This window comes from Cupressus sempervirens, chromosome 3 (genome assembly GCF_028749045.1).
Source record: "Cupressus sempervirens isolate cs-2001-9-10 chromosome 3, ASM2874904v1, whole genome shotgun sequence".
NCBI lineage: Eukaryota > Viridiplantae > Streptophyta > Pinopsida > Cupressales > Cupressaceae > Cupressus > Cupressus sempervirens.
Window position 1 is genome coordinate 359,802,021 of NC_143120.1, and position 26,108 is coordinate 359,828,128.

The 26,108-nt window shown below is 35.8% G+C and overlaps 1 protein-coding gene across 1 annotated transcript in view; it reads left to right on the top strand.

The window, feature by feature from the left end:
• Positions 1 to 24,510, top strand: part of LOC149566485 (L-Aspartase-like family protein) — an 82,098-nt gene extending 57,588 nt beyond the window's left edge. Inside the window, exons 3-7 of the mRNA XM_089819806.1 lie at positions 5,129 to 5,245; positions 16,341 to 16,489; positions 22,488 to 22,779; positions 23,489 to 23,653; positions 23,920 to 24,510. Coding sequence (XP_089675932.1) covers positions 5,129 to 5,245; positions 16,341 to 16,489; positions 22,488 to 22,779; positions 23,489 to 23,653; positions 23,920 to 24,171 — 975 coding nt within the window. The 3' untranslated portion in view covers positions 24,172 to 24,510. The remainder of the gene's footprint in view (positions 1 to 5,128; positions 5,246 to 16,340; positions 16,490 to 22,487; positions 22,780 to 23,488; positions 23,654 to 23,919) is intronic.
• Positions 24,511 to 26,108: the final 1,598 nt, after the last annotated feature.

A 26,108-nucleotide genomic window follows, 5' to 3' on the forward strand; every position in this document is an offset into this window, starting at 1 on the left:
CGATCGACTGAGAGTAGATTTAGTTCCATCACTGGAATGTAGTACACATCAAGGGATATGAGATTCCTCCCTGCAGATTGAATTTGAATGTTGCCTTTGCCGACAATCGTGTACTCTTCTCTGCCACCAAATATAAAAGAGTCTGAATAAGGCTGGTAGTCAGTAAACCAGTCTCTACGGTGAGTGAAATGATGAGAGGCACTTGAATCAATGTACTAGGTAGACGACTTCGCATGATTTGTAGGTCTTTTAGCCATGAAGGTGTAAAAGGCAGATTCCGCTTGCTCAGTATGATCTGCACTGTTCGCTTTTGGTTGCAAACTTGATTGCTTAGACTGTGTAGCTAATTGTTTCCGACATTCAACCTTCATGTGTCCAAACTTGTGGCAGTAGTTGCATTGAATGTTCTTCTTTCGGGAACCATCTGATGTTGAAGTAGAAGACTTCTAGTGAGATGGCTATTGAAACTTGCCTTTATCCTTTTGAAAGGATTTCGCAGCAAAGGCTTGCTCTGTGGAGGTGGAACTGGAGTTGCTACCAAATTGTTGTTTCCATCGATCTTGCTAAAGTAGCAGGTGTAGAGATCAGTGAACTTCAAATCAACACCAAAAGATGTGATGTTGAGAGTCTCAGTAAAATGCTCATAGGACATTGGTAAACTCCTAAGAGTGATTACCACAATATCCTCTTCCTCTATCTTGTGATCGATGGCAAGTAATTGATCACAAATTTCTTGAATCCGATTCAAGTGTGCCTAGAGCGAGGTGCGCTCATCCATGATAATAGAAAGCAAAGTGTTTTTTCAAAAAGAAGGCTCTGCTTTTGTCAGGAGTCTCATGAAGACTTTTGAGATGTGTCTAGATCTTGACAGCTGTCTTGCTGGATGGAATCCAAGAAAGCTGATCATTAGCCATGGATAATTTGAGAAGCATCACTGCCTCTCGATTATTCAAATCCCATGTATCTTGATGAGAACTAGGAGCAGTTGGACGTTTCGTAAAACCCAAAACAAGTTGATCGGTGTTCCAATATTCAAAAATTGTGATGATTTGCTGCTTCCAAGTGCCATAATTTCAACCATTGAATTTGGAGTTGTGCTCGAGCAAAATGTTTGTTAGAGATGCCATGGCATGGTGAAAATTTGTGAAGGCATGTTCTTCAAGGCAAAAAAACGGAAGACCCAAAAAAAAGAGTGACCCAAAAGAGCTCAAAAAACCTAGAAGGAATATGTTGTTTTTTGGATATGCTGGCTAGAAAATCAAGGCATGAAAATTGAGGCACATAGAAAAATCTGATGATAACCTAGTTGAGCTATCAAAAAACCCATCAAGAATCTATGATCAAATTTTTTTTTCCAAGGTCAAAAACTAGGATTTTGAAAAAAAACCCTAGTCGACAACAATGGAGGTCGATAGTTGTAGAAAAATGGCGGATTTCAGATAAAGAAACACTCGAAAATGGAAGATTTGATTGCAAAGAGGGGCGTGAATGCTGGATTATACAAAAAATGACACCACAACAGCGGTTTCTGTAGAAGAAGACGTGTTTTCTTCTGGCGTTTTGCTGCTTCGAAAAATCCTATCACTTTTCTTCAGACATTTTTTAGACACTCGCTACCATGTGACGCAATTTCTAGAGGAAACGAGGTCTCCAATAAAAGAAGGATGCTGCGATTTGCAGATTAATGTCGCAATTTGCAGACAGATGCCGCGATTTATAGACTGATGCTGTGATTTCTAGTTCCAAGTTGCAGGAAAAAAACGACCTTCAGAACTTCCAGATTTGTGATTTTCAAACTCTTAAAACCCTAGCCAAGAACAATCAAAAACAAATTTTTCAAGGCAAAAAACCCTAGGTGGGTTTTAGAGAAATTGACTGAAATAATTTTAGGAAGAAATTATAAATTTTGTCGAAAAAAATCAAGTATTAGCTCTGAAACCATGTAATAGAAGTAATTGGTAAAATACTTGCTAGTTTTTCATAGAGACCAGAGGGTCAATTTATACAAAAGAATAAAATGATGTTTCCTTAGGAAACGATCCTAAATAATAGAAACATTCTATTCTAACAAAGAAAGCAAAAAATGAAAGAAAACTAAAGCTAACTAGATATTTACAATAGATAACCATTAACTAATAATAGACGACTATCTATTATTGTAATAATCAATCCTATATGATATTTGAGGAAATGCAAGAAAACGAAATTCAACATTTTTTTATAATACCTACTACAAGAACAGATCTATTGTCTATAGCATAACATTTTCCATAAGGTGTATCTACTTTAAGACCAATTTCTTTCATAACATCTATAGACATAATATTAACTGTTGCACCAGAATCAATCATACAAGTTTTTACTAACTTGTTATTAATTAATAAAGTTAAATAAAATGGATCAACTTGATTTGAATTCTTATTTAAGGCTATTCCTAAATATATAACTGGAGGATCTTGATTATTTCTTGTATCATTTCATTACTAACATCTTCTATGTTAGATAAAATCTTCATAGTTTCCTCTATGTAATTAGGAAATTTCATCGTCTCCATTAGTGGAACAACAATTTTTAACTAAGATAATGCATGATTAATAAAAGTGTGACAATCAGATACTTGCTTACCATTATGCTTAGTTTGTTAATTGGTCAATTTAGGAAGTTGGTTAGTCTCTGCCTGCCCACCTTGATTCTCATTACAACTTTTCTTAGATGCCTCTCCTTGTTGCAAGTTATTTGCAAACATACTGATGAGATTGCCTTGATCTATACCTAGAGTTTTGTTTCTTCGCTGGTATGTTTGTTTGGCTTGTTCAACAACAGCAATGGTATATGGTTTCCTTTCTTGAGTCATCAACCTTCGAAGAGTAGGTGTTTCCTCTTCATCTGAAAATACTTGTTGGATATGATGTTGTTGATTTATTCTCCCTGAATGATGATTTGAATTTTTGTCTTCTTCTGAATAGTCATCATCATCTTTGCCCCACAAAGGTTCAGACGATAGAGCATTAATAGTGTGTTGCTCTTCTCCTTTTTGATTCTCCTCTAGAATGGATTGTGCAATGACACAGTGTTCAGGAGCATAGGGTAGCCTGCAAATTACACTAGGGCCTGTCATCAATCATATTAACCGTCTTCAAAGGATCTGGAGTAGTTTTGATATGATTCTGTCTTTCCGGCTTTCCATCTTTCTAGTTTGTATTATATGGCATATCTTGCAATCATTTCTTTGAAAACATGGCCTTTCATTTCTATTTTGTTTCATCTTTATGTCCTTAAGCATATCCATAATCTCTTTGAATTCATCTTTCTTAGGGGCTTTAGGATTATATAACTTCGCATCAGGTCTCTTGTTTACTTTGCTAGCCGCTTTTTTGTTGTTCTCTATTGTCATGGCCACTTTGTAGGCATGTGGCAAGGAACTTGGTCTATGAAATCTTATCTCATAGTGGGTATTGTTGTCAAATGCACCTAGATAAAAATTCATAAAAAATGGATCTACCGGTCTGATGTCTCTTGGAATTCTGTTTAATACTCTAATAAATCTCTTATTGAACTTTGAAACCGACTCATTGATGTTCTTCTTGATGCTTGTTATTTCATGTGATGCAAAAGATGTATCCTTCTGGTCTCCGAATTGTTCTATAAACTGATCAACAAAATTGCACCACCTAGTTATGGGTTGGTCTGGGAGACTTCTATATCATTTTGCTGCATCTTCTGTCAAGGATTGGACAAAAAGCTTCATGAAGATATCCTCATGATCATCTTCAAAATCTTCAATTGTATTTTTTAAGTTAATAAAACGTGTTACTCAGCAAATTCCACTCCATTCCTAGAAAACTTTAAAATTGCAGTTTGGGGTATCCTCTTGTTCCATCAAAATCAATCAGTCGATACCTTTCAATGACCATAGGTTGTCTCATAGCCTGATTTCTCATCCCGTGATTTTGTGCTGCATAACCTTGGTTATTTTGGTTGATATTTCTATTGTTCTGATTCACACCATAGGGCTGCCTGGGATTTGCATTATTTTGTGGGATACCTCTAGTCTGCTGTCCTGAATTCCCTACATATTGGTTGTTGTTGTAATGTTTTGCAAAACTACTATTCTGATTTTTACTTTGTCTATTATCCTACAAAGGGTTTACATGGCTGGTAGCAAATTGCGAGTCCAAGTTTTTTGTATGAGGAGGGTTGTATTTAGATGTTGTGTTCGCCTCCTCTTGGACTTGTTCTGCTTTTTACTCTCTCCACCTATCCAAGCTTTCTTCATCGTTTGCTTTTATTTGTGGAGAGATAATATTATCTTTTGATATTCCTATCTTTTCTAGGATATCATCTAGCTGCGTCTTAAGAATCTTTGCTAATATTGTGTTGCTACCATTAGTTGTTTCATCCATTTTCTTTATGATTGCATCCCACTGCTGTAACTCATTTTGATTTTCTTCATTATCTATTTGAGTTATTTCACAATGTGGTTCCTCATCAACTCTAGGGATTAGGACAAATGGGTTGAAGTTTTCATCTTCGTTTCCAAGACTACTGTGGTTTTAACTATCTCTTTCATTTTGCTTGTTAGTCCTTTCATGAAAATCCTTGTGTCCTGTGTAAAGCATTTTTGATTTTTGCTTTTTACTCTTCTTTCTTGGTTTTCTCTCAAAGGTCAATTGTGCAAATCTTTTAGGTCCTAGATTTACTGACCTTTGTCCCCACATAAACTTTAAAAGCAATGTCTAATTCTTCTCATAAGATTGATCGAACAATGAATAATAGAGTCGCCACCCTCTTAGGGAAAATGTAATGAAAATCTAGGTACACTCTTAGCAAAGTATGAGCCCTAACCTTGAAATTCAATAAGTATTCTTGAAACACAAATCTGGAAATCAGCACTATGATAAGAATTAGAATCTCAATTAAAATACTTAAAAAATTTATCTTTTCAATTATGTATGCTGAAAACTAGCTCATGAGCCCAGTTCAAAATATTGTTCGAAATATAAAATTAGCTCATGAGCCTAGTTCAAAATATTGTTCCAAATATAAATGCTTGTAACTCTATATAAATGCACTTATATGTTTTTATTACTCATAATTTATGTGCTCTTAGCGTTAATTTCTAATGCAGGTGGCTTTGCTTAATTTAGCTATTCAAAATGAAGGCTTGATAGTTCCTGGCTACACTCATTTACAAAGAGCACAGCCGCTATTATTGCAACACCTCCTCCTCGCATATGTTGAGCAGGTAGAAACTGAGGAATGTGCACTTAAATAAGATAGAAATATTAAAAAAATTATTTTCATTCATTTTTCTTGTCACTGCAAATTAGTTTATCAAAAAAAGCAGGCTACCATGTTTCCTATTTGCTTCATCAAACACCATAGCAAAGTTAATTGTAATGTAGAATTTTGATGATACCAACTAGAATAACGTTTTGCATTTTATGCCTTGGTCCATGAAAATGCTTTGTTTTTTCTTTTCTTCATAGCTATTTAGGAGTGCCCTTAGAAATTCTTGGAAGTTTCTGCCTATTCAATCCCTTTATCTTAGATAACATACGTCATAATGTTTGTTGTAACTAATGAATTATCAAATAAATTAGCTATGTATCTCTATGGAAAATGGATTTCCAAAAGAATGTGACCATACACCACTGAACTTGCATGTATTTTAATTTTTCCTGACAACAGAGTTCTTAAACAATAAGCCACATGTGTTGCCTTTTATTTTTTTGTTGCTCCTCACATCTAGGAAGGTGTAAATAGAAAAAGAGGAAATAAGATGCAATATTTTGATCATCCCTAGTTATAAATGTGATACCAAAGCAAAATACACACATCTAGGAAAAGACTTCCATATATGAGAATCAATATCAATTATTCTAGAATTTTTTGAAATAAATAGAGAATATTTGCATACAAAATAGATGCTTGATATAGATGGTTTGATGTTAATTAGTATTGTTCATAAGACTTGAATAAGGGCTTTCTCTAAATTTGCATTATAATTATGCAAATGTTTTTATTCAATAAAAGGCAATTGCCTGTATTTTATTAATATTAGTATCCCCATTCAAGTGCAGAGAACAGCGTAAGAACACCCTTGGTGTGGCCCGGGACCGAAGTCTTGTATATGTATAGATGCCCTAAGGAGGGACTTGAAGAAGGCATACCTTCTTTTACATAGTTTATAAAACTTTATATCGAAGTTTACAACATTGAATTTTAGAAATTTGAGCCCTATATATTAGGGCATTACAATTTTGAAAAGTTTTACAAGGAGCTTTGGAGATGACATAAAAGCTTTAACTTAGCATATGATAAAGAGAACTTTTGCCATCAGGGATTCTGGTTAAAAACTGGGTCGGCTGAACTTTTGAGAATTAGCCCCACAAAGGCTAAAAGCAACCTGGCAAGAACAATCAATACAACCACAAACTACCCAGCCATCCACAACTTTCCAATATGGTTAGAACTAAAAGCCATATCAGAACAAAGATGTCATTTTCAAAGTAATCATACACGACTTTCTCAAAATAATATCCCTGAGATATACTATAAAATTACTGTAGGCTTTAGAATTGTTGTGAACTTTTGAAATGTCATCCCAACAGTAACACCTGAGTTTGCTGAAAAATTACATTAGACAGAAGAACCTCTAAATATTAGAGGAAAACTTGATATTGCCCAGAAAATACTTTCCCATCAATATTACTTAGAGGCTCCTGAAAGAGAACCAATCACCAGCAAGCTTTTTAATGCCAGACAGAGTTATTAGAAACCATAAGATTAGGTGATTCAATAGATAAACCATGAGATAGCTATTTCTTATTTTTACCATGAGGCCGGCTAATTTAGGGCTGGCAAAAAGAAAAAAATACTGATGAAAGACCAATTGGTTAAGACATGTTAATGAATCTCCCCTTCAGAATAAGGGCCCAGCTGTCCAAGTAGAAAGTCTACAATTTACCAAATTGATCCTCAGAATTATATTCACAGAATTATAGTGATAATTATATTCAAAGAATGAAAGCCACATAAACCATAGATTAAATTGATAGACCATGAGATAGCTATTTCTCATTCTTACCATGAGGCCTGGCTATTCAGGCCGGCTGGACGATAAAAATACTGACAAAAGACCCATTAGTTAAAATATGTAAAATAATCTCCCCATGTAGAACAGTCTTCAATTAATTAAGATGATTCTCAGAATTATATTCACAGAATTATAGTGATCATTATATGTACAGAATGGAAACCTACAGAAACAATTTTGTTTCTAACTGGGACAAATTGCCTAATCCTATCCATGGTGGTAGGAGTGTCGAAAGTCGTGAGCCTGTTTGGGCAAGTAAGCTTAATGGGGGTGTCCATGACTGTAATGAAGCAAAAAAGGACCCAACTGGACCTATAAATAAGAAACCGAAGACGCCGAAGGCAATTACCAAAAGTAGATGTATTAAATTACAATTATGTAATTTTATTATAGAACTCTATTTGTAAATAAATTGCATTTATTGAAATTGTTAGTTTTGGGCAAAATCAAGTATATATTTTAAAAGGGGACAGTAAATGGCTCCTTATAGTGATGTTCATGTGTGGATCCTTTGAATAAACTTTGACTGAACAACTCATCAAAATCGTCTTGGTTACTTGAATTTGATCCTTGCTTAGGAATTTGTAAATTAAAGTGTTCTACACCCATGACCTCTAGGATATCTAACAAATGACATTGACCTTGACATTTTGACCATGCTTGACTCCAAGTACCATTATTTGAAAGCAAAATTTAATTTGCCATTCATATCTTGACTGGACCTTGATGCAATATTCCTGAAGGAGAAACCCTCATTTAAGGAAATTTGTTTCTGTAAGGAGGATAATTCCTCTCCAAGAACGTTCGTAAAATAGCTCTGGATCCACTTTCTAATTGACCAATATGGAACATTGTTGCTAAAGGTCATCACCATCCATGTCTGTCCTAGAGACATGCTCATTCCTAGGGAGTAGATACCATTTGCAGGAATATATATTTTTAATATTATTTAGTTTTATAATTTTATTGTTTTATTTATTTATAATATAAATTTAATATGTTCTACTACACATTAATTATCATTTTATAAATATAAGTATATAAATAAATATACAATATTTATGTTGTATGAATTACACTATATTTATATATAATATTTATTATATGATATTTGTAATATCATGTTAAAATATGTTTTTGATTAATTCAAAAATAGGTTTTAGGGACCCGAAACCCATATACAAATTAGAACTTGAGATTTAAACGCTAACAGTCCAAGAGAAACAAAAACTTTAACAAAGATAAAATGTTGGCAAGACAGAACAAAAAGCCAACCTAGAACCAAAAGGACAACAAAACACAAACACAACTAACAAACAACAAAGACAACATGTAACAAAAATTTAGTGCAAATTCTTGAGGAGCTGAGCAACTTCCTTCTCTAGTTGAGTCATATGGTCCACAATAACGTGGACATCTTCAACCTCCTTGCTGACTTTCAGGGCAATCAACAACTTGGTAGATGCCCTGTCCCTTTTGCGGGGCACCAATTGTTCACCTTGACCAACCACTTGGGAGTCATCAACCTGCACAATTGTTTTCTCGAGGACTCTTTTGCAACTTACTAACCAGAAACCTTAAGCGTTGGGCAATAGCTTTCAAAATTTTGTAGCTCTCATCACCAATCTTCCGTAGGGTATATCTAATACCAACAACCTTTCCTATCTTAGTGATCCTAGAGTCAACATTATCCAACCTTTCCTTTTCTTCAACTTCCTTGCTGACTTTCAGAGCAATCAGACTCCCCATCTTCACCAGATTACTGCTAGAGTTTGCACAAAATTCCACAATGCTAGTGCTAAGAGAACTGAGCAAATACAAAGCCAAAGAAACTTTATCCTTATACTTGAAATGATTAAGGAACACAAAATGGTAGCTATAGGTTCTCGTAAATCTGCCATCCAAGGTGATATATTGCATGATCACCTTGAGGACTTTTCTCCAAGTTTTCTTGATACTATCAGTAGCAAAGTAGTTTTTATTTACTTGGACCATGGCTTCCCACTCAGTATCATTCTTTGAAAAATGTTTGACAACAACATCCGAAATCTTCTTGTCGTGGTGTAAATTTCATCCCAACCTTGGGTAGGCTAGAGATAGCCGCAATGACATTCTCATTAATTGTGACACTTCTGCCACAAATCTCCATGTTCAAATTTCTCCAACCCTTCTTGAACAATCTGGTCACCGAGGGATTTCTACTATGCATTCTCACCATATAATCAATAATCTTTCCCATTTTGAGCCTCCTCCAGACTTTGTGCTCCGTCTTCCACTCTTCACCAAACAAGGGCTCAACTCTCTTCCTACCCCCACCCATACTGATAAAGGCTAAGATAATACTCAAGACACCCAAAGAAATGGCAAGGGACTTACCAATTTTGAGAAAAAAACAAGTGCCAATGAATTTAATAACCTAGAAATTGTTCCATTTCTGAATGATAATAGCAATTAATGTACTGCACACAACCTCCATAAAACATCATCATACCGTATAGACTCAACATCATTGGAAATGCTGATACCGGCTGCCCACTTTTGCATGAGTACTGTCATTCCCAAGGATAGCTTTGGCATAATGACAAATTAGATTCACCCTGCTACTTCATATGTTGGCCAATTTTAACCCCTTCATTAGCTGGCCAATCCACCATAGTGTTAATTTTTCTATACCCATTTGAGTTGAAGATCTTATCAAAGGATATTATAATGTCTTTTGAAAGAGAAATCAAATTAGATATTAAAGCAGAGAGGGGACTATGACCATTAAGGAGAAGTGATAATATTCACGGAATTTTCCTTCTACTAAACCTTTTTACAATTCAAGTTTTTAGCAAGGAGAGCTTGATAAGCCCCCATGGCCTCAGCAAGGTGATTAGTCTATGTATCTAAGGGGAGTGCCACTGCAGCTAGACAATGACCATTCTCATCCCTTAAGACTCCCCCACACCCAACTAGCCCAGGATTACCCTTAGCTGCCCTATCAAATTTAGTCTTAACCTACCCGTAGGGTGGAGATCCCAAGTACTTTCCTCCCGGTTCCTCCTAGACTTAGAGATGGTAAACTGCCCTTCTTGAACACAAATGGTGCTGTCCTGCAAAGAAGGATTCACCACTCTAGCATTTTCCACAATGGCTCTTTTAATATTTTCAAAAATAATTTGTAGTCCCAAAGCTGTATCCTTGAAAACCCTATTATTTCTTTTTATACAAACCCTTCCAAGCACATGACAGATAGCAAAACCCCATAGAGGAAAAAAACCTCTTATTGAGATCCAAAGACTGCCACTGAATAAAGAAATTTTGAATTGAGGAAGGGGAAGTCCAACATAAGTTGAGAGATTGCAACAACTTGTTCCAAGTAGATAAGGAGAAATCACAATGAATGGTTAGGTGATCCTCAATTTCTTCATCACACAAGCAAAGGAAATACCTATTAGGGAGCTGCAAACTTCTATACAAATTATCGGAGGTGAGGATTTTATTCAGAAGGAGAATCCAAAAGAACATTTTAATTTTAGGCATGACAGCTTTACACGAAGCCTTACACCAACAAGGGGATAACAAATTAATCGCCGATGCAACAAAATAGGCTCTTGAGGAGGAAAGTGACCAGATAATAGAGTCCTCAGCATCATTGGATGGAATCATAACATTGAGGGAGATCTATAAAGGGAGGAGGGCCGGGCTAATCTAACAAAGGTCAACCCAGTGGTGCTCCCTTGAATAGTCCAAGGCACGTCTAGCAAACCTAGATTGGCATTCATGAATTAAGGGGTTATAATTAGCCTGAGTGCAAAGGGGAGAGTTCTCGAGCCATTGATCTTCCCAAAATTTAATATTCTTCCCATCACCAAGTTTTCACTTCGCTACCATTATCGAAACATCCTTGGAATAGATAATTGAGTTCCAAATATGCGATCCTGAACGCACATTAGCCACTTCTAGGAAGCTACTGAAGTTATACAAGGAGAAAAGATATTTACTTTTCCAAAACTGGACCCCAATCAGCGTGGGAGGAAGAGTCTGTACTGATGTTTAGAGAACGAATACTCCTTAGGTCTAAACCTCCTGTCAATGTAGGCTAGTGGACCTTCTCTTAGGCAATGGGGGAGGATCTTTTCATAGCTTGAACCCAAGAGTAGAGGAACATCTTTTGAATATTTTCAATGGCATCCGCAACTTTACTAGGGACACAAAATAGGCCAAGAGCATAAATAGGAAGACTCTGAAGAGAGGACTTCAAAAGTTAAATTATTCGCACTTGGCTTAAGAGAGCCCCCCTTCCAACCTACCAACTTTCTATTAAACTTGTTAACCAAAGCTTCCCAAAACGAGTTCGTGGGCTTAGAACCAAGGGGAAGACCTAAATAGGAATTTGGCAAATGGTTTATCTGGCATGCCAAGATGTTAGCAATACTCCTCTATCGTCTTGTAGGGGTATTAGTGAAGAAAAGAGAACTCTTCGACCAATTAATAAATTGACCAAATGACTCAAAGTAGCAATCTAACTGTCTCCTAATAGATTTAGTTTCCCTAATTGAGGCCTCTCCAAGGAAGATAGTGTCATCAACAAATTGCTGATGATAATAGGTAAGATCTGAAGACAAAGGCTTGACCCTCGAGAGAAGACCTTCCCACACCAAATGATAAGTATATCTATCCAGACAATCAACAAGAATCATGAAAAGGATGGGGAAAATGGAATCACCTTGTCTTAGGCCCTTGGAAAATTTAAAGAACGAGGAAGGGGGAACCATTCACCAACTTTGAAATAGAAGTAGCGATCAATTGCTCTACTAGATAGACAACACGATCCAAGAAACCAAATGCGTAGAGAATTTTAAGAAGAAAAGACTAGTCAACTCTATCATAGGCCTTAGAAAGATCCAACTTCAGCAAAAAGCTTCCTTCCCCACAACTTGCAAAGAAAGGATACACTCACGCACAATAATGATAGAGTCCAATATTTGTCTTCCAAACACAAAACTTGTCTACTGAGGGGAAATAATAGAGATTAGAAATTTAAGCATATTTAGAGTCATCACCTTGGTAATGATTTTGTAAAATGAATCACATAGACTGGTGGGTCGAAACTTCTCCATAGATTCAATGCTAGGAGATTTGGGGATAAGGACCAAAAATGTACCATTGATCTCCTGGAGGTGATTTCTAGCACCAAAGAATTCTTTAACAGCATTGATAATAACCTTACGAATAATAGCCCAAGATTTCTGGAAGAACATGGGGAAGCCATTTGGACTTGGGGCCTTGCTCCCTTAAAAGAAAAGACAACCTTCCTAACCACCCTGGCCGAAGGGATAGCCACAAGAATTATTAATCTCCTTGTGAACAAGCTGATCTGCGCACTTAGGTACGTCATCATGACACTCTGGTCTACCTGTCCTTAATTGCGCATGTGCTGATTATCACTATAGGCTTCGCAATATCAAAATTACCTCTATACTGATATTAAATTGTCTGATACTTAGACAATGTTCTAACTCTAATGATAGAATCTTTAGTTGTAAGTTCTGCCTTCTATTCCAGAATTATATGTTGCCATAAATGACAACCCTTAACCTTACTAACTTAGCCATATTGCCAACAAATACACCTGAGTTGAAAGTTTTTGCCATTCATCTTCTTTCACAAGCTGTGAGTTCCTTGGTTGCGGAAATGAATTGGTCCACATATAGCTTCATCTAATTTGTTAAGAGGAACAACCTTACCTCTAAATGATCGAAGAGGTTAGTGGTTGTTCACAGTGTCTTATGTCGATAGGATTGACAAAATCTTCAATATCATTAGATTCCCCAATATCATTAGACTCTAGCATTATGTTGGGATGTTAATCATGAGGATTCTATGTGGATTGAGGGGGATGAGACAGCTCCAAGATTGGTTGGGGTTCCAATGCGTTAGGATCTTTTGCTTACAACTACTAGTGACTCAAAGGATGATGATGTTGATGTAGATTTAGCTAGGAAGAGGATAGCCATATATTTGGCATATACTATTTGACATTTGTAGATACATTATTGATTTTGAATCTTGATTAATATGGACATGAGAAATATTATTAGTATTTTAATAGGACCAATGTTTATGCCATTTGATTTCATGCATGATACTTGGAGCCTTTAGGCATTTTTGCTACATGTACGCCATATATATTGCAATGAAAGTACTTAGTATTTTAATTTTGTTAATTTTAATTTGTTATTTTACATTTATTAAGCTTTTAAAATGTCTATGACGAATGATTTATCATTGTTATGTTATGCATATTTGAATTTTGTCTTTATAAAAAATCCCTCATGTTTGTAATCGCCATTCCCTAAGGTCTTGTCCCCTAAATTTTGGCTTCGACTCATACTTGTACTAGAAACACATCCCATTCCTTAAAACAACCCCGTCTCGGAAACTCCATGGATCATATATCTTGACCCTTTATTGTAATTGGGCAATTATAAAAGGCCAAGGCCTTCTCATTGTAACTTATTAGATAAAGATTAGATTACCTAAGGGAGATACTTGTTGAAATTGTTGCTATAGTGCTATAATGCGAACATCTTCAACCTCCTTACTGACTTTTAGGGCAATCAACAATTTGGTAGATGCCCTGGTCCTTTTGCGGGGCACCAACTGTTCACCTTGACCAACCTCTTGGGAGTCATCAACCTGCACAATTGTTTTCTCTTGAGGACTCTTTTTCAATTTACTAACCAGAAACCTTAAGTGTTGGGCAAAAGCTTTCAAAATTTTGTAGCTCGTCACCAATCTTCCGCAGGGTATATTTAATACCAACAACCTTTCCTTCAATCTTAGTGATCTTGGAGTCAACATTATCCAACCTTTCCTTTTCTTCAACTTCCTTGCTGACTTTCAGAGCAATCAACATCTTGGTAGATGCCCTTTGATAAACTCGCATAGACCAAACCACTAGCTACTTATTGTAAGTTTGCCTTGTGTGGTCAAATGGCATTTATATAAACTTAACTTCAATTATTGCTTGCACATTCATATACATCGATAGATGGTGTTAATGGAATAGTGGTAGTTTGAAAATCTTACGTTTCCCTTAGGATATTGTACTAGCTTGGTTGATCTTGATGGCTAAACTAAGTCTAGTAGAGTCACAAAGACAACCACAGTTTCTTGCATTCTAGGAGTAGAATAGCTTTCTAAGACCTTTCTTTTGTAGTTTGGTTGGCTGGAAGTAGTTAAAGTCAAGTTGATATCCATTCAATGAATAATGTAAGTCTGTTTGTGATAACTAGCATATCACATCATAGAACTGAGTGAAAGTCTATGAATAAGAAGGAACCTTGAGGTTTTCTCATTTGATCACTCAAATAATCTAAGATTGTTTAGCATAATAGCATTCCTATTGAAGAGAGAGTTGGAGGTATGGTATTTCATCTTTAAAAATACTATGTATTCTATTCTGCATGTTGTGGTGGAACGAAACTAATATCAACACGTTCCTATCTTCGTTGTTGTTTTTGTATAACAAAATGGTTATTGAGGAGTTGATTTTTATCATTCTGTTTTTGAGCGCATTTTGTCTCAAGTGGAATTTGTTTAAGGAACAAATCTTCTGAGTTGTTTTGCCCTAAGTTGCTGGTTCAGATTCTGGTTCGGATGCAGGTTCTAAATTCGGGTTCGAAATTCACTCAAATTTTTTTTGGACTAGGTTTGGATTCGTTTTGGGTTCTTCCATACAAGTTTTTTTTGTACTTTTATATATATATATATGATGCAGAAAATAAGTTTATACACCACTATGCTAATATTAAAGCAATTTAGCAAAACACACCACCGTAACAATGTTTCAGTTAAAAAACTTCAAAACAGTAATTCCAACATTACTACTCACTAATCAGTAATCAGTCATATGTGATCAAATATCAAAGACTTCCCAGATTCATTAATATCAAATATCAAAGACTTCCCAGATTCATTATGGATGACTTCCCAGATAGCGATCAAGTATTTGGTACTAGCAATTACAGTGTTCATTGCACTGAACAATTACCAGTCATTAGCACGGAATGGTGGGGATTCACTTCTACCTGGAAATGATACCATGATATTAAAGAATGGTACTTTTGTATTGGAATTTTTCAGTGCTAATGGGATGAATAATTGGTATGTTGGCATCAGGGCTCTTCTCTCTTGGAACGGACATGACTCTGGGAAAGACATGGTGATGAAGTATAATGACAGTATTCAATATTGGTCCACTGGAGAATGGCTCGGGAGCTATTTTACCAACGGTTCGGAGGGCAATTATTGAAGTTTCTACTTTTATATGTCCGCAGTCCCATGTGATAGTTCCTGACTGTGTGGATCGTACAAAGCAATAACAGTGAATTAAAGGTTTTTTCTGCCAAATTCACAGCAAAGTCTTGCAAAGTCGACCAAGGTTCAAAAACCAGAATCTACAATGAATTTGACAGTAAAACAGCGAATTCAAACCATCTATGAATTTGGCGGAATCGAATGTCGAATTTGTTCTTCCAGGAGCGAATACGGCAACTTAGGTTTTGCCAATGGATTGGAATCATTTGATAAATGCCAATAAGTTTGCTAAATTTGGAAAGCAATTTGGGATTCTCAATCTCCTTTGTATTCCACTTGAAAGGTTTGATCTCTGTCACAACAAGCTCATGCAAAGTATTCCGCATTTGTTTTGGCTGTTCAAATGGCAAAGGTGTGGGAAGGCATCTATCCATGCTAAATTTTGTTAAGGTAGCAGGGGTGATGGTGGGGATTGGGGTGGAAGAATATCCTACCTCCCATCTCCAGAATATTTGGTGAGTTTGTTGAGGCCCTAGAGGCAATTGTTTTTCATTCAACCTTATATCTTTTCCTTAACCTGTTATGATATCGGCTTTGGATCTTCTAGATATGTTCTGTCCATTTTTTTCTTTCTTGAGAAGATAGAATTGCACATTTTAGTATTAGGATATGTATTTAGGGAAATTACTTTATTAAATAATTATTTACTGTCTGTAATTTAAGAGGGGATACTGCACCACTAGGCATCTTAATTTTTATCTCTTTGCCAAAGAGATCTATAAGCTGAATCCTGAAAAAATGATAAATACACCTGACCATTTTAATTTTATTTTTGTGAACGTGATGTGCTTTATATGGTCAGTGATAAACATTATATTATTTTTTTTGAATTTAAGAGTGGCAATTCTAACTTCCATAAAATTGCCATCTTTAGCTTGAACGTGACTCTGGGCGGTTGGCTGATTGCAAAATTCGCTTGAACTTTTCTCCTTTAGGGGCTTGCGCCCTGGCTGGTACTGGGCTTCCAATTGATAGGTTTGCAACTTCAAGATCACTAGGATTTACTGGACCATTAAGAAACAGGTATGGTTGTAGAAGCACTTTAGTTAACACATTTCTTGTTTTGTTTTAAAACAGAAGTCTATTGCTATCTAAACTGTCTATGATCATTACTCATGTCACTATTTTATTTATTTATTCACTTTTAGGCATTACAAGTAATTTTAGCTTGACACAAAAAGTAATATTTCCATGTTGTGTCAAAATGTTCACAAACATTCAATATTTGTTTCTGAAATACAAACAATAGTTCAAATAATATTAGTGCATCTTCATAATTATGTACTACATACTAAAGCCACAAATAGGGTTGAAACTAATTAACATACATAAGAACGAAAAAAACAGCATTTTAAAAAGAAATATGTGTATATCTTAAAATAATTCCAATCACAATATCGATTTATCTAATGCTTTGAAAACATTCTATGGATCTCACAAATCATTAAAATTCAAATTGTGAAAATGATAAATAATGGAAGTATTCATTGATAATTATACCTCATAAGTTACATAACCTCTTTTGCATTCCTTCAAAAAAGTACAATGAAACCTCCACAACTGGTATAACTTAAAGTTGCTTGGAAATCAACTTTTCTTACATTCAGTTTTGCAGTCCTTTAGAAAACTTAGTCTTTCAGTCCTTAAAAGAATATCTGAATTAAATGCTTACAGTCTTCTATCGTGCTTCTAGCTTTATACTAATCCAGCGAAAAACCGAATCTTCCAAAATAGCAATCTTGTCTCATGCCAGAGATGATTTAGAAGATACGTCTAAATCAATACTGCTTATCTGCACTTGACTAATTAACTAAATAAAAGTCTTTCGTTACAATAGTGAAATGTCTTGCTGGGGTTATTTTCTTGTGTACTGCTAAATCCTTCTGTCAGTGTGGGATTTGAGACCTCGACATCATATTTTCATCTGTGACGTTTTTGTTGCCTGTTCCATCATGAGCAAGGGGTACTGTTCCATAAGTTGTTTTTTCTCGTAATCAAGTCATGCGTGAAAGCAAGAAAAGATAAATTTGATTAGGTGTTTGTGGAAGTGACAATAACTTGCTTGGAGTGCGCTTCTCAGGTGTCTGAAAGTGCCCAAGAGGTATTAAGAGTCAAAGAGTGCTTCAAGCATGAGGAAACCTTGTTGAAGGTGGTGCAGATCTTTAATAAAGCACACCTTGGTGAATGAATGCCAGGGGTTTATTGGTTAAGAGAGTTGAGCACACTTCACAGGAACTGGACACGTGTCAAGTGGCAGTAAGGATCTAAAATTATGCCATGTTAATTTAAGTGACCAAGACTAAGTGAAAGTGTGCCAAACATGTTTTGTAACTTAGGAAAGCATGCTCAGGGAGTTAGGACAAATGTTAAGCATTGCCTGAACTTGTCTTGATCAATTTTGACATGTTTTAAGTGGAAATAACCTTAGAAAAGCATGCTTGGGAAGTTGAGGACAAATGTTAAGTGTTTTAGAAGGTAGAGAAATGTGTTTGATGAGGACATGGTTTTTAAGTTTAAAACATCATGAGAAATTGTACCTTTATTAAACATGATGGTCAGTGTCAAATTAAAGCTCCTAATTATCATATTTAGTTAGCAACTTAGCATCCTATAAGGAAATTTGCCCTAACCTTGCCTTGATAATCCAAACAACCTTATTGCTATTTTTGTTGACAACTTAAAAGTTAAAATCTATTGATTAGTCAGGATCACAAGAATTCCAAGTAAACAAACCTATTTAGATTGATATAAAGCCAATAGAGTTTTATTTCAATTTAGTCCAGCTTTCTGTATTTACTTTTGGCAAGTACTCTTATAAGGTTCAGATATGTTAATGAAATGAGATAGAAGCCTTACTTGGTATTTATGATATTGTCTACGATTTCCCCCTTAATCGTGTCTGTGGATTTGTGTGGAAAGCATTATTACAAGCCTAAGGCAAATGCCAGTAGTGTTGAATACTATGAAAAAAACACATCTTTTAATCATTCTATGTTAATGTTTTTAAATCAAATATAGAAGTATGCCAAAGAACTTGTCTCTATTTTAATGTCCTTAACATCTATTAGAAATATGCATCCATTTAAGGTCTCCTACCTGTGATTTGCCTTAAAACCTGATGAAATCTATGAAATCTTTAACGTCAAACTGTGTCCCGGTGGCCAGGACTCAGTTCTATGCTTAGGAAACCAATTTAATAGAGATATTTGTCTGATTAGGGTATAATGACAGATTATTGGATAGTAAATGTGTTCCTTGGGAGATTTTTCTTGCAACTTAAACCTTAAAAAAACATTTGACATTGTTGAAAATCGTGTCTGATAAGATCGGAATTTTTGGGGAAAAGATCATTCAGGCCAAGGATTTATTGAGAATCACAAAAAGCAGAATTAATTGAGGATGTATGCTTCTATAATGTGTAGGACACTCCAAAGCTCCTTATCACAAGTTTTAGGTCGCAAATACCTTCACAAAGCACTCCAATCTGTTGCGAAAGCTAAACAAGAAGATAGCACATAAAAGTGACAATTAAGCTCTTAAACAAAGTGAGCAAACATGCTCGTCTAATTTTAGTTGGGTTTGGTGGTTGTTTCACAAATCAATAAAGAGCAACATTGGAGTGCCAAATTTCAGCACTAGGTTCCAGAACTTGTTATATCCAGAAGTTCTCCACTTTTGGTGTAATGGTCACCCTAGATTTTTTTTTTCCCCTAAGCCCCACAAATACTTCTGCTTCCTACTGTGTGAACATTTTATCAAACACTTTGCATTCAATCGCAGTGTAATGTATTCTCAATTTGTTTGGGTAGAGGATCATTCAAACAGAAATTGTGACATTATTTGTTCACCAAGTAAATCCACATTATATAGAGATATCAAAGACTTTTCACCAAACAATTTGCATGCATGTATAAATGCAGTGTAACACAGGGACTCACACCCTCCTCTCAAACCTCAGAGTACTCGTTCTTGAGACGTCCCCGCATTGGGTACTTGAGTACCCATATACCTCCACCTCCGCCATTCCGCAACCATGCCACTGCTGGGATTGGTACTTGAATTTCCATTCAAATTTTGATTTTGAATGTTACTATTGGTTATGTAATATGTTACTATGTTGAATGTTCAATGGTTCTAGTTCATAATGCAATTTTGCCATGTTCAAGTATTTTAATTTGTTATGTTCTACTAAAACATCATTTTATAACTAACATTTCAAGTTCTATATGTATACTATAAAAGACCCCTACCTGCCCCATCATTCCCTTGCTGTCATCCCCTGGCCGTCCCAAAAATGAGGCCTATTTTCTCCGCGTCATGGAAACTCATCCTGGTGTCCTGATGTATCCCAGTAATGGTGTTACAGTGTATAAATGTGATATTTCTCTGGGTAGTTTCTGCATCTGCAATGTTGAATGCTTTTAACAACACCCAGAAATAAATAGAAAGTTTTGTTCAAAAAATGAACATGGATATACCATTTAACAATCATTCATTAAAACCTAAGTTGTTGGTTCAGATTCTGGTACACAAATGGAGGAAAGTTTATCTTTTCATTCACAAATGCACAAATGACACAAAACAACCCTTTTGGTCGTTTTAGTGGTCAATTTTAGTGTTGGAGGGTCATATAGATCTAAGTTGGCAAATAGTCTTTATGAAGAAGTCAATAAAAATGATGTTTTCACTTTCAGTCAAATTCGCCCAACATGATTTTGGGTTCCTTTGTCCAAATCAAAAGTCTTCCAAACTCATCCAAAATTCTTACAGGGTTTTTCTGAGAGAATTTTGAGTGAATTCACCCGACTGGCAGATTTTGAGCTAATTCGAAACAAATCCGACTTTGCAGCGAACTGAATTTCGAATTCCACCTTCCAAGAGAGAATCTTGTAACTTAGATTAAAACAGAATTGAACCAATTAGATGACATAAAATTTATGAACTGATAACCTTACAATTGCTGTGCGAGATCCTTACCAAATTGCTGTTCACAGGATCCAAAATAGAAGCTTAAATATGATTCAGATTTGCAGAGATAAATTTCAATATATGAATGAGTCCTGACTAATCGGCAACAGAGATGGCACTATTCTGGTTTCCAACGCCATAGAAATGCATCCATGCTTTCCTAAATACCTGTGAGTAATTCAATCCTCAGTAGCAGGCTTCTACAATGAACATCGATATTTCAAACATGAGCTCAACTCATTAAAAGCACCAACTCCCTCCGTGCACCCAGTATGAGGCACCGACCTCCAATAAGCTCTGCTTGAAAAATTTCTCTGTACTCTGCTCAATCTTCATAAATCTATACTTCCTTCACTGCTCATCAGTCTCTATCTCTGATTTTAAATATCACTAGAAAAAACATCATGTTCACTAAGCACATTTTATTTTATTTTTTTAAACTTTAATCTCAGACGAGAAAAACCAAACTTTGCCTTAGTCAAAGTCAACTTAAACATGCAGTGTGCATTCTCTTTGTTTTTAAGAAAGCACTCCTCTCAACAACCCAAAAGCACTCAATTCATAAAGCACCAATTCTTCATGATACACACACACACACACATTCTTTTTCTGTTTCATTAATATCCATTGAACTCAAGAATAAAACCTACTGAAAATGGTGCTGCTGTTTAAATTCTGAAAATGGAAGATTTCTTCAGTTTATTCATACACAAATATGCTAGAGAATGCAAGGAATTACAAAGTGGGTGACATTTATGTAATCAACTCCATCTAGAGATTAAGCAAGAGGGAAAGAAAGGTGACAAAAGCAACTGAGTGCTTCAGGTGACAAACAATGTTGAGCCATAACAGTGTGGGCTGAGTTTCACAGTACATAATACAGAGTTTATGGCTACATACAACACCATTTTCTCAAGGAAAATAGGTTGAGCCCATGTATATGGAACAGGCTTCTTACAATCTTGTGCATGCTTGTATTCCCCTGTTCACAGCTAGCAATGCTCATTTCAAAGGCTTACTACTAATAATATTAATATACTTATCATGTTGGATTCACCAAAACATTGAGCATAATACGAGAACACTTCTATTGCCCATGCATGCAAAAAGGCTTCAAGGCTTACCTCATGTACTTGGGTCCTTGAGGAATAGATGAACTAACTAGTCACAAATTTGGATGTATACAGCTCCAAATGCAACCGAAAATGGAAACATATCTGTATGGATTTCATATCTGGCCTGTTGATGACCAAACATCACTTTAATTTTGAGGTTGTTGTTGACCATTTTAGAAAATGACAAATATGCTAGCAAAGGATAGTCAAGCCTACTCGAGATAAACAAATGTTTTCCTTGCATAATTATATCAGTAATCCCAAACTCGCCACAAGTCAGGTGATCCCACAATAGTTTGTCTTTTAATTTGTAGATCATCTTCCAAGCAACTCCTGGGATTGACACAGATCACCGAAAGTGCTATTATGCTTATGTTCATGTTAACTTTATAAGCCGTTTCACTATTTAGTTCATATCACGGCAATAGATCCTCGATGAAAAGCTTATGAGGAATTGAGGACTTGAAATCATTATTTCTTTTTAGTGATTGGTTGGCTAAGTTAATGGCACATCAAAATTTTTTTGTAAGGTTTTCTACAGTGACAAAGCTCTTGATGTTTTTCACATTTTGTGAGCAAGAAGACAAATCATCCTCAAAATGTTGAAGCAATATGGATACTGGGTTGACCTCTGAGTGTATCTTATGTTCATTTAATGACCTATTCCCAGTCTCTTCTGGGACCATTTTCAAGTGATGTTAGTATATCGACTGTATTGACAGCATTGATTTGATAGCAACATTTTTTTTAATGTTCCTTGATGAAATCCGGGTAGTATTTGTGAGATAATACGTTTTGTTCTGGATTACAAATGGCTCTTTGAAGTTTGATGTTTATAATATAGGATACAATTTATTGTTCATTTGTGGTTTTTATTCACACGTTTATTTGATAGTATAGTTTGCATATGACCTTTGACTTGCCATGGAATTATGCAGTGTTGATGCAGTGTCCGATCGGGATTTTTTACTAGAACTTCTTTCAGCCAATTCTATTATTGCTGTCCATCTATCTCGCCTAGGTGAGGAGTGGGTTCTCTGGGCATCAGAGGAGTTTGGCTTTCTTATTCCAAGTGATGCAGTCTCTACAGGAAGCAGCATAATGCCTCAGAAGAAAAATCCAGATCCCATGGAACTCGTCCGTGGGAAATCTGCTAGAGTCATTGGGGATTTGACTACTTTACTGGTCCTTTGCAAAGGATTGCCACAAGCCTACAACCGTGATCTACAGGTTAATTTTTCTACTTTTTGTATTTTTCCTGAGACTGAAAGTTGTGTTCACTGTTAACGCTGTTGTGTAGGTGCACAAAGGATAATGAAACTGTAAGCTTGAGCTCTATAGCATAATTATCTAATATCCTCCATTGTTGGGTGGTCGAATCTTTCATGGTGCTAGGATTTGTGCATGCAGACATTTAGATTCATTACAAGCAATCATACTAATGGTCAAATATAATTTTACATTTTATTTATATTATCTTTTGTCAATGATTTGCAGTTTTTTCAACAGCACCTTCCAAACATAATCATTCCTTGGTATTTCTGCATGGTTGTATTGCATGGCATTGTTCATGGCTTTTATCATTTATGTGTATGCAACAGTGTATTTCTGTCTTCCTAGCCCTAGGATGTTTGTATAGCCTTTCTATCTTTTGGATATTCTTTGTATAGCTCCTGTGTTCATTTTCACATGCTTGATCTGGGATTTGTGATGCAGCTAAAAAGTAACTGGAAATCTGTAGATCTTTTTATGGATACAATTAGGAGCATAAACTCTCTTATGATTAATACTAATGGGGCATGTCTCTGCCTCTGTAGGTAGTTATGAGGGAAGGAATCAATAAAAAGGGGACTATAATTTTTAAATCTTCCTAGCATAATGGCCATTGTAGGTTACTCCCTTTGCATCTTTGACATTTTATAGATATACATGGTAACAGGAGGATAAGGAGCCTCTATTTGATAGTGTGGAAACTATCGCGGCAATGCTCGAGGTCACAACTGAATTTGCTCAAAATATAACTTTCAATAAGGAGCGCATCTCTAGATCTCTACCTGCTGGACATCTTGATGCTACAACAATGGCCGATTATCTTGTAAACAAAGTATGGACTCTTGCTTACAGTCTTCTTAGAATTTTAATATAAGGAATACTCATCTGCAAATAGCATTTGTCATTTTATATTAAGCCGTTTTAACATGTTTAGTCTTTAATAACATTTTTATTTCTGCTAGTTTTCTAACAAACAAAAAACTTGTTAACCTGTGTTAGTAGATCACCTCAATCATACCCATTCCACAGAGTAATCGCTCACGTTATTCCATGGCTAACTATTTATATGGTTTATCATATCATGCATAATATTTGCAGGGTATAGCCTTCCGAACATCTCATGATATTGTGGGAAAAGCTGTAGCACTAAGCCTTACAAAAGGATGCCAACTTTCAGAGCTCTCTTTAGCTCAACTAAGGCAACTACATCCGGTGTTTGAAGAAGATGTATACAGTTTTATTGGTGTGGAAAATTGCGTCAAAAAGTTCTCTTCCTATGGCTCTACTGGCTCCAGCTGTGTATCTGAGCAGATGAGTTTCTGGTGTGACAAACTAAACTTGAGCAAATAAGGAGCATGCAAATTATTTCTTGAAAATGCTCTCTCAAAACACTCCCTGTTTTCTGAGTTTCCTTCCTCGTGAATATAACAAATATCTAAGCATTTTGAGATGTTAACAATTTTCGTACCATAAGAAATAGTATATCTTTCAGTGCTTTCTGTATATGAAGTAAAGAAGATATACACATTATTTATGGTTCCTTTGTGGGAGATTTGATTATGGCGGTGTCAACAGCTCTACCTATAGGCAAGAAAATCAAATTTCTGTACAACAAATTTACCTTAAACAAGCTGGAATAAAAGAACACACTTATCACGAGAATGAGATAACGTCACAAGTTTACCTAGATATCATTTTGTTTGGCGTTGGTATTTGATTTTGAGTCATTCATTTGGTGATTCATTGGCAATCATTGAGCCAGTTTATGCTCAGGTAAAATTACCTGGTCTTGATACTAGTTAAATGAACCTTAAAATAACTTAAATGTTTACTGCTGGGACTTGCACCCTGTAACAGAGAGGTAATTCATTAAGTTGCACTGTCAATTTATTTTTCTTACTAATTGGGAGTTGCTAGGGTATGCAATGTTAGCGCTTTTAGAATGGCATTATCTTTAAAAATTGAATGTGACACAAGTAGTACATGTTGGGTTCTCTTTCCCTATTTTATTGAGTTTTGGACTGCTTTTTCCCCCTTATTTCTGACTTTTTCTTTTTCTTATTTCTGACTGTATATTATGTCAATGATAATCGAGAAATGAGACAAATGGCAGTGTTATATGTACACGTTCCTTTCCGTTTATGGCTTATAAACACAAATTCAGTTATCATACTTTGGGCAATAAAAAATGACAGAGTGAGGCGTAATCCTAACATTAATTCTGCAAACAGAAGCTGTTACTTGTGTTTGCCTTAGCCTTTGGAATCTGTTTGTTGATGTAATCCTGTGGGTACGCGCAATGATGCAGGAGCATCCTGGGGTAGTGGGCCATCCTGCATGTTGGAGGGAATTTAGTGGAGTTGTGTGGACCTATTTGGGTCTTGGTTAATTGTTTTTGATGTATTTAATAAGTGTTGTATGCATTTTAAGGCATTTGGTATTTAGTTCCTGTTGGAGGCCGACTTGTAGCTTTACATGCATTTAATGTAAGAGTTATTTAATTTGTATCTTACTAGGCCGACTTGTGGCTTAGTTGGGTATAAGTAGGGGATGTGGTGAAGTCTTTAGTCATTATTTATTCATTCGGAGGAGTGAGTCTAAAGAGTAGCTGAAGAGTGAGTTTTTTCTTGAGTCTGTGGACAGAGTGCTGAATGTGAGGCAGTTTACAACAGGATTGTGGTGGAGTTGCGAGTTTGTGAGAAGGGCTAGTGTTAAGGCTTGGGAAACAAGGAGATTGCTTGGTGGGCTTAGAACAAGTTTAGATCTTCGTTGGAGGTTTCTACCAAAGTGTGGATCTGGACTAACTAGGGTTTGGATGGGATCTTGAGGGATCTTGTAGAACTATTACTTGCTTTGTATTTGGCCATAACAAGGAAGGCCTTACTGCCTAACACATTGCATGTAATTAGTTATTTTTTATGAATAAAGAGTTGTGATTTGGTATCAGATCTTGCGTTGTTGTTGTGTTTCTGCTGTGGTTATTTGTTGGGGGCTAGGACATCTCCTTTGAGGATTCCCCTACCTTGCACTACATCACGTAAGCTAGTCTAAGGGAAAACCATTGTTTCCTTTTTCCCTTTGTCTGAAGGTTGCGGTAGAGACTGTTACTAGCATCTTGCATAGGCAAAAAACAAGAGATTGGCAGTATATTAGTAGTGTTGAACATGCCGAATAACTGAGAGGGGGATGAATTAGTTATTCCCACATAAATTGTAGAACTCTATGTTGGTAATTTTTTTAACAGAAACAATAACCACTTCTGATATATTGCTTAAGCACCTTAAACA